At 44.7% G+C, this 10,114-nt stretch overlaps 1 protein-coding gene across 1 annotated transcript in view; it reads left to right on the top strand.

Annotated features, from left to right (window-relative positions):
* Positions 1-3,092: 3,092 nt before the first annotated feature.
* The window catches only part of adamts6 (ADAM metallopeptidase with thrombospondin type 1 motif, 6), a 54,075-nt gene continuing 47,053 nt past the window's right edge, over positions 3,093-10,114 (top strand). The window contains exons 1-6 of the mRNA XM_062528048.1: positions 3,093-3,189; positions 3,664-4,025; positions 6,994-7,168; positions 8,056-8,270; positions 8,522-8,605; positions 8,954-9,099. Of these exons, the coding sequence (XP_062384032.1) occupies positions 3,093-3,189; positions 3,664-4,025; positions 6,994-7,168; positions 8,056-8,270; positions 8,522-8,605; positions 8,954-9,099 (1,079 nt within the window). The remainder of the gene's footprint in view (positions 3,190-3,663; positions 4,026-6,993; positions 7,169-8,055; positions 8,271-8,521; positions 8,606-8,953; positions 9,100-10,114) is intronic.

Here is a 10,114-nt window from a genome sequence, read left to right as displayed (position 1 = left end):
TTGTACTCCGTTGTACTCCTCATATCTAACACAAGGTGTCGCCTTTGTCTCACGGTAGGAAAGCCTGTGCTTCATATTGCAGGGGTGCAAACATCACCCCAAACAGTATGAATCTAAGACTAAGGCTAGTGTTGTGATGTTAGAACCCTCATTTAAGCTTAAACTGCATTGGGAAAAAATGAGGGCATGAATTATTTTTTTGCAACAGTTAATGGGCCTGCTAGTTAACAATTAGACAGTTTAAAACGACAGAAGGTTTGTTGATGAAACAGGTTTATATATATATATATATATATATATATATAATCCTCAACAACCCTTCTGTAATTTTAAACTAATTATTATACACACACACACACAATCTCTCTCTCTCTCTCTCTCTCTCTCTCTCTCTCTCTCTCTCTCTCTCTCTCACACACACACACACACACACACACACACACACACACTTCCCATTCAAACTCAATAGTCCCTCAAATAGTAGTCTGGAAAAAAAGTCCAGGTTAGACATGGGTTTGCATTAGGTCTAGTGTGAAATTATGTTTTCGACAGCATGAAAGTCCATATGCTACTTAATAGGTGCAGAATCCTTGGATGACCATTTCTTCACTGTCCCAGACACTGCGCCCAAATTGTACCCCAAAGTAGTCCCCCGATGTCACGTGACCTGACATGCGCACTCTGTTCAGCACATCTGTATACTGACGTCAGGCCGAACCTCCCAGTGTGATGCTGCCAATTTGAAGCGGCTCGGTCTTGGCTTGGGGCCGGCCGACCTATTAAAGAGGGCTACTTCAGCTCAACTAGCTGTCCTGCATGCAACGCTCCACTGTGTATCTGTGCTAGTTTTTGCACAAGTAGAAAGGCCAAAGAATTTGCGACAGCAAATAAACAAACAGACACCTGGATATTGCCGTACATTTAGAGCGATGTGCATGCGAATAAAATGTTTTCTTCGTTAATTTTGAGCAATGTTAATTAACGGATAATCGTTTTGCCAGATCAGTTGATACTGAGCACCTCACCACCGCTTTGAAGGACAGTCACCGTATTTGTAGGCATCAAAGTCAGATGATGGCTTAAGCGGAGAGCAGTGGGGTAGACGAATGATGAACTGAGCCGGGAACTTCAGTGCGGAAGAAGTCCATTGTCTGTCTTCTTCTTTGAGTGTCTGGGACAATGAAGATGACGGTAACTATCTGTTTGTACAGTCTATCTGCACGCCGCTGCCATGGGCCATTTCTTTAGGTTATCTGCCCACAAACAGTAGGAAAAGATTGATGCAGATGCAGTCTATGTATGGGCTTCGGTAGACATAATGAAAACTTCCGATGCTAAACCTAAGAATTGGAGTAATTTACCCTATCTTTGCTAAGGCTGATAGCCTATAAAGTTTGTTACTCTGTGTCTCTTGTAACGGGCACGTTTACGACAGTCATCATCTTGTTGATAGACATGGGATGAATATGTGCAAATGACAGTCTTTCAAACAGGGCTCTCTGGCTAACTTAAAAATGTAAACGTAAGAATGTCACGAAGGCGAGAGTTTGTGACTTTTGGTGAAGCCAGAAAACCAGACAAGACCTCTGGAACTGCTCCAGACATAGTGTCTGACTGCATCAAAAGAGATAGGATCAAGATGCCTAGATCAGCAACACAAATACTCAATCATGCATTAAAGCTACCGACACCAAGACTGCTGTTAATCCAATGAAAGTTTGCAAGTCCATTGCCGGCCGTCACAAATTGTACCCGTCATTCTCGAAAAAAAGAAAAAAGGAAAGACAAATAAAGTCTGGATACACGTCAGTGTTCGGTGCCTTGAAGTTTTACCCAGACAACTACTGTAGCCTACAATCGAGTATTTTGTCGATGGATTGTAAATTGCAACATTTGTAGCCTACAGTCTACAAAACGAAGTGGACTAGGCTGTATATTGTGTGACTGGTGCATTGGAAGGCAATACCTGCCAGCAGTCTGGGTCAACCACACTTAAGCCAAGTAGATTTAGTTCTGCTGTCTGCGTCTACGAGGAACAGAAGTTCTTCCATCAAACCCGATCCACGTTTACGCCCTCCCTGTGTTTTTGGACGGTTTCGCTCAAATGGATCCGTGTAGGAATTTATTGCCATGCTGCTTTGCAGATCCTCACGGGATTCCCTTTTATAGATGACTAGGGCTTTTCATTTGGTGTGTTAGGTGCTGTTGTCTGAAATTGTTGTTGGCAAAATACGCGCAAGTCTGGAGATCTTTATGCTCCCGCTTTGTAGATAGCCTAGTTATTTTTCCCTGGAAGCGGTAGGCTACATAAAGATCTGTGACCATTTTAATTAATTTCTTAAGGTCAACATGAACTTGTCCTCCAAATGCTGTGCCTCATCAACATGCTGGAGCTGAGAACTGAAAGCCTGTTACGCCTTTGATGAGAGAAGAAGTGGGCACCTTGAGGTGGGTTTGCTGGTCTTTGAATAACTGTGAACTAAATGACCAATGTGAAGAACAGTCTACAGTTGAACTTTAGGCAACTACACACATTTGATTACAGTTGTAACTGTTGTTATTTATTAATACATGTCCACATGCATAAAACAAGACAGTACTGGACTAACAGACATCCAAGAAAGGAGTTCATGTTTGTCATGTCAGTTTTTATGTGTTCTTTTTCTGGTATGGTTTATTATTGGGGTTATCATTTGCTATCCTTCTTTGTCTTTTTCAGCCCAGCAGATGGATAGGTCAAGACAAACTCCCAGTATAGATCTGCTGCTTTGGAATTACTTGAAATAAGCGAACAAGGGTTGTTGTCGTCATCGTCGTCGTTGTCATCGTCTTCTCCCATGGCTGGCGCATACGCTGGGGCTCACACAGTCCCCACCTGGAGCAGCCCCCAGTCCGCAGAGCTGTGAAAGCAAGCGTGGCTGCGACAACACAGGACACACACAGAAGTAACAGACCCGTCAGCGATCGGCCGGCATGGCTGTATTATGGTGCAGCACTGGACTGAGCAGATCCTTGTAGCCCACCTGTAGCCTCCCACCCCACCCCACGCCAACCCCCCTCCCCCCAGCCCCATGCCAGATTTTCTCTAAATTATGGAAATTTTGTGGAAGACGCTGACTTGGATATTGAGCCTTGCAATGGCCGCTTCAGAATCTCAGAACTACAATAGACTCTCGCATAATTCTCAAGGTAGGACACCAGAGCTTCTGTTTCTTTGTGACATTGAAGGCGCATGTGGTGACATAATACTGTATGACCACTAGTGTTTTCCCCCTCTTTATGTCAGGGGAACATATTTAGCGTTCAAATATGATATCCATTATTGAATCTTCACTGATGTTGTTTTGGTAAATGATGCAATGGAAGTAAACTAAATTGCAATAGTTATTGTAGAAGTCCATGCCTATACATTCCTCTCACAGTCTACTGCTATTGGCTGGGTTTCCCAGATTCGTTAAGAAGCTCTTAAGTGCTAAGAACTTCTTAGGAGTGCTCTAAGAACGCTCCTAAGAAGTTCTTAGCACTTAAGAGCTTCTTAACGTATTTGGGAAACGCGGCCATTGTCTGTTCTGTGTTGGTCCATGTTATGGTATCAAGTTTCCATCTTACGCAGTTTATGTCCCTCACCCACATCTTTCTCCCTCTTCCGTCTCCTCCACCTAGAGGAGTTCCTGACTCGTCTGGAAGACTACCAGGTGATAGTCCCGTTCCGGGTCAGCAAGACTGGCGAGTTCCTCAGCTACACTGTGAAGCAGCACCGGCCAGGCCGTCGGCGCCGTGGCACGGAACAGGCAGAACCCGTCGTGGAACCCCACGTCTATTACCGCCTGTCGGCGTATGGGAAGCACTTTCACCTTAACCTGACTCTAAACCCCAACCTGGTGTCAAGACACTTCACTGTGGAGTACTGGGGCAAGGGTGGACAGGAGTGGCGTCATGCCATGGTTGATAACTGTCACTATGTTGGATACCTACTGGACCAGTACAGCACCACCAGGGTGGCTTTGAGCAACTGCAAGGGCTTGGTGAGTACTAGTGTTATATTGGAAAACTTGATGGTTTCATTTGAACTCATTTGAAATGTGAGCAGCAATGAGAAAGACCAAAGGTAGCAGTGTTGTTACAAGGTTGCTTTTCATTATGGTCTACTACATTGTAATAACAATCATGCCCGACTTCCTTGGTTGGGCTTTTGTTCACAATGATGGTGTTATGGTGTTATGTTAACTTTTTTTTGTTGTGGTTCTCAACTATGCAGTGGCACAATAAATGCTGCTTCTCAAAAAAAGATGAGGGATTTAAATCACCATTCACAACTTGTCATCCAGCCTGTAGAAGCAGAGTAGCACAGACAGACAGCTCCTGAATCCAAAGCAGCTCTTGCGAAAACCTGTGTTGGATTTGAAATCTGACTGAAGAAATGCCCTGCCATGGAGCAGAAGCGACGGTTAAGCATCTACTTTGAACTTCTGAAAAGCCCTCACTGCTGTGTAGTCGGTGCAGTCTTGTGGAAAAGCCCCCACTTAAGCATTGTATTTGAGTACAGTTGAGAACAGACCTGGAGTGGTGTAGCCTACCTGAGCACAGCCTGAGTGGTCTTGCTAAGAGGGCCTTACTGGTGTAGCAGTTGCAGTGTACATCTAGTCCTGCTGGTCCCTCATCTCACTCCATCTGCAGCCTCTTCACACATTTCATCTGAAGAGGGGGGACATGAGGGTTTGCTGAGTTGGCATTCCATCACACACAAGCGTGTGCGCAAGCACGCGAGCACGCAAGCATACACACACACACACACACACACACACACACACACACACACACACACACACACACACACACACACACACACACACACACATACGCACACACTAACTACGAACGCAGAGAGCAAGCCCCAGTATCTGAGTCATTTGATGTTGTCTTTAGACGTCTCTCCCCAAGAATAACTGGCCATTAGGGAGCCTTCCACCACGAGAGTAACGTTAGCTGCCTTTTGAAAGAAGACATGTTGGATTCCACTCCTTGTTTCTACAACACATGGACACGCCGCACACACACACACACATCCGTGCACGGACACACACACACACGCACACACACACACACACATAAATCTTTGGGAATTTAGAGTCACTTCGCCTGGTCCAGAGGCCCGGCTCGAGGCCATTATGTTTCCACAGACACAGGCGCTCGCAGCCACACTAAAAGCCTGAAAGCAACATTCCTGTCGGCCCAACCTTTGACTGGAGGTCAGCATCGCCCCCCGTGTCGGTTCATTAACGCTGGCTCACCTTCCTTTGATGCTCCTTAGGGCTGCAGCTGCTAGTGCTGGCATTAGCCAGCTACAACCCCCCCCCCCCCACCAACACACACACACACACACAACCATGACCACTACCCCCCCACCACCCCCCCCCCCCCCCCACACACACACACACACACCACACACACACTCCATTTCATAAGCTCCTTATAATGAACCCCAGAAACTTGCCTGGCCTCACAACCTGCGACAGCATCAAAGAAGCGTGCACTGGAGATGCCCGTCACAAAGTTGAAAATTACACCTGATAGCTATACAAGGCCATCAAAGCCACGAGGATCAATACAATCTATCTTAGCAGGCCGTTACTGCCACAGGTTTGACTTGAGGACCCCTTGTGCAGACAAGTTTGAGTGCCTGTTGTAGCATTAGCCACTCCATGGCAGAGAGGCATGCATTCCACAAGTCTGCTAACTACAGAGCTTTCATAAAAATGTAGGATTTATGGACGATGACTCATTGGGACTCACTATTTATTTGCATTTGGTGGTAAGCATGATCCAGCAGAAGGCGATCTGTCATACTAAGCTTATACTATATGATCTGAAATGTGTTGAAGTCATAAAAGCTAAACAAGGCTCACACACAAACACTCACCCCTCCAGGAAGACCTAATCCCTAAAGCCAGGCAAGGACCAGTCTAAATAGTATGAAAAATGCATTATTGTTGTTGTAGCCAAACATATTGGCACCCCACACACAAGAATCATAAATTGAGATAAAGTCTGCTTTACTTCATTCATTTTAATGAAGCCAAAAATGGAAAAACATTCCCCTGAAACATATCAGCGCCATAATCTCTCAACTTGCCAAAAAGCATACTTGAGTACTTTGATTTGTGCACCACAAGGTTAATGTCAAATGTGCTTTTGTTTTCCATGTGTAGCAGTTTATTTTTCCTTTGTCAAAGATTTTAATTGGTTTCATTGTGGTTTTACAGACTCTGAGAAGATGCCAATGTTTTTTTTTATAAACAGACTCTGAAGTACTTTTTACAATTTATGTTGCACTGGTGGTGATTAAGGGTACCACACTGTGTATTTTGGTTTGCTTCCCAGTAATGATGGTGTTGTTCTTGTATAATTGCTGGTGTGAATGTGATGTACCACTCTGATTTAGTCTGTTTGGTGTTTCTGATGTGTGACTGCAGAGTGTGTGTATAGCAGCTCCCCTAAAGCTCTCGGGATGGCTGCTTGTATAGTATGTATACAGTACATGATCATGCATGTTCTGCATGAGAGGAAATGTGTTTGTTCACCTGATACCTTAGCCCCGTCAGTTATCAGGCCTTAAGATGTGAAGTAGACAGTGACTGTGAGAGTAACTGTTTACTCCCTTTCCCCTCCAGATAGATAGACAGATAGATAGATGTATTGATGGATATATAGATAGATAGATAGATAGATACAGTAGATGGCGTAATGGATGGATGGTAGTTGAACATAGGGCATGAAAGGATGCAAGGATGGATGGATGGTATTTGAACATAGGGCATGAAAGGATGCAAGGATGGATGGATGGTATTTGAACATAAGGGATGACAGGAGTCAGTAGAGGAGTGAATGAGAACAACTGTATGTGAATATTTTGTTACATGATGTCTTTGTTGTCTGTGACGGCCTGATTATGTTTAACCTGTCGTTTCTCATGTTCTTGTTCTTCTCTACAAGCATGGTGTTATTACAACAGAAGACGCGCAGTATTTAATTGAGCCATTAAAGAGTATATCCTCCAACAATTCCAGTGAATTGAATCTCGAAGAAGGACAACCACACATTATTTATAAAAAGTCTTCCATTCCGTCGCCACAAGAACCCAGCGAGGAGTTCAGCTGTGGCGTTTCAGGTGGGTGAACCTCTAACATTCCACCTCTGACGGCGATGCGTACAACAATTTCTGATGCGACATGTAATGAAAGTCTAGGATACTACAGTACATAGACAGTACATCAGAACATCTCAGTTTAAGATGATGGTCACATCACAGGGGAGGTACTGAGAGGGGAGGCACTGAGTGCAAACATGGCAGTTTAGGATGACGTTATAGGAGACCAACACCCCTGCCTCTGGTCACAGTGGGGGGGGGGCCCTGTCAGTGTTACAAGACCCCTTGAAATCATCCAAGCGTTCTCCCACTTTACGGCGTCCTTGTCTGCGGTGATGGACTTCAGTGAATCTCAAAAGCGGACCATCAGTGTCATTTTTAACGGGCTTAATTCACGACGGGAGCGGGAGAAGAGACAGTGGCGCTGGTATTTGGGCCGCGGCGCTGTAGGTCACGGCGAAGAACATGTCATGGGGAGGAAGCCGGCGTGCCCCGGCCTGCGTTATCTAATAGCTTCTTTTTTTTCTCCGGGCCACTGGTGGGTCATAAATCTGCCGCGCTTCCGGGTCTAATAGGCAGCTAATGCCTGAGCACCTCACACCTCACTTCCTCTGCGCTCAGATCAGACCGGTCCGATTTCACGAGTATCAAACTCAAGTATCAGACCCATTCGTCACAATGATTATGCCTTTTCAAAATGAGATCACTGTAGACTGTTGCCTCCCCTTCATTTTTCTCAGGTGATAACACGTGTAGCGTACAGTAGGCTTGTAATTATAACATGAAAATAATTACATCCTTATGTATTTCTGGCAGCCTTAGTGAAAGCCTGTCTTCCCCTCTCTCTCTTCCTTCTCTCTCTCTCTCTCTCTCTCTCTCTCCCTCTAAATCCCCCGGACTCTTGTCAGACCTCACATGGAGCATGACCCCCTTCCCCGCCACCACCCACACAGCCGCTAACAGCACCCCCCCTTCGCCAGAGCCCAGCGGTGGCGGCCGGCGTCCCAAGCGCTCGGTCAGCACGGAGCGGTTCGTGGAGACGCTGGTGGTGGCCGACAAGATGATGGTGGGCTATCACGGCCGCAAGGACATCGAACACTACATCCTCTCTGTAATGAATATTGTAAGTTTGACCCTGTACCACAGACTTACTGTCTCCATTTGTTGTGTGCTGTGCGCGTGTCAGTTCTGTAATTCATGCAGCAATCTCAAGCTTAATTAAAGACTAAGGATGCTGTGTGCTTTTAACAAAATGTGATTACAAATAATCATAGGTAAAAACTCGAAACCAAGAACCTTTTCAGTGAGACTAGTCGGTGGCCCATGGATGCATTTTGTCTGACTTTGTGTCTTTTCTTCTTTTTTGGAGGTCAGGTTGCCAAACTTTACCGTGATGCCAGTCTTGGAAACGTTGTGAACATTATTGTAACCCGGCTGATCATCCTGACTGAAGACCAGGTATGTTGAATATGATGCAAATATATTTTGTATACATTCTATTTTAAACAATCCTGTATTGTATATGTACAGGATTCATACAGATTCAAGAACTGGTAGAGATTCGTTCTCAACATCTTTTATGTAGAGAAGATGTGAACAGAAAATGGTCAGTCTTCCATGATTGGTGCTAAACTATCAGCATTGACTCTCTCTGTGAAAGTCATAAGGGCCAAGACTTTCATGATAGACTATCTGCTCTTTGGTTCTTTTGTTGGTTGTGTGCACGGTTGGATTTACACATGTAATGGACTTTTTTTAGCTTTAACTGAATCTGAGCGTGACCATTGAGTGTATGCTCTATTCCAGCCAAACCTAGAGATCAACCACCATGCTGATAAGTCTCTTGACAGCTTCTGTAAGTGGCAGAAGTCCATCCTGTCTCACCAGGGAGATGGGAACAGCATTCCAGAAAATGGCATAGCTCACCATGACAACGCTGTTCTTATCACCAGGTAGGTTTTGGTCACCCAATTTCAATCACGTAGAACTATTTCAACAAGTTTGGTTGAGTTTAATTTCCCACCAAAGACTGTTCTGTGTGTCTCCGGGTAGAATTTTAATATCTGTGTCACACAGTTTTGTGGTATGTGAGTACAGTATCTGTGTATGGTAAGACTATGTGAGAGGATTCTTTTAAGGCCTCGAGTTCAATCAGAGCAGGCTAAATTTAGCCCAGCTCCCTAGACTGCCTATTTAGTGCTAATTTCAGATGAGATGTTGGTCTGTGTGCCAGTTTAGCCGTATCATTAAGTAGCACTTCTCTCTCACACTAAAATCACCAGACCCTTTCAAGAGCTCTGACTAAACTAACAATGATAAAAAAAAACAAAAAAAAAACATGATCTGATCTGGCTGATTAAGTGCTGATAAGATGTGAGATTATGCTAATTATGTTAATATCAGAGTGGGCTTTCGTATGCCCTTATTAGTAACAGAGGCTACTTCTCCAAAGGGGCTCAGACTCCTAGTCACACATCTCACCTTCCAGCCTCTTCAAACTCATGCAAATCTTCAACTGCGTTCTTTCAAGCATACCAGTCATGCTACAATTTATGGGTGGTAACGGTGTTGTTGCAAAACACTGTCATTACCTGCAATAGACCTTATTGTTGCCTGGCTGTTTTGGCTACATAACCCTAGCAACTGAAATATATATTCCTGGCCTGTTTTGTCTAAGGGGGTGGTTGTCCTTTTAATGACCCAAAGCCTCTCTTCAAATTGTGTAAACTGTACTTGTATCAGTCATTAGTTTGCAGTTCTTTTGAGTGAGCGTGCTCTCCAACCTTTTTTTCCCCCCCTTTTCTTCTAATGGAATGCAACCTGTGAAGGTCTAGCATGGCTTTGTTCCCGATAGAGGAAGCGTGCCATACTCTCCCCTGTAGGCCTTAGCCTTATCGTACGTAGAGGCTAGACGTTTGTGCAGAGCAAAAAGAAATCACTGAGTCACATTTCATTGCTCTGAAGGAT

The sequence above is a fragment of the Sardina pilchardus genome, chromosome 23 (assembly GCF_963854185.1).
Source record: "Sardina pilchardus chromosome 23, fSarPil1.1, whole genome shotgun sequence".
In the NCBI taxonomy this organism is placed as follows: domain Eukaryota; kingdom Metazoa; phylum Chordata; class Actinopteri; order Clupeiformes; family Clupeidae; genus Sardina; species Sardina pilchardus.
The sequence above is the reverse complement of the archived record's forward strand: the minus strand, read 5'-3'. Positions and strand labels throughout refer to the sequence as shown.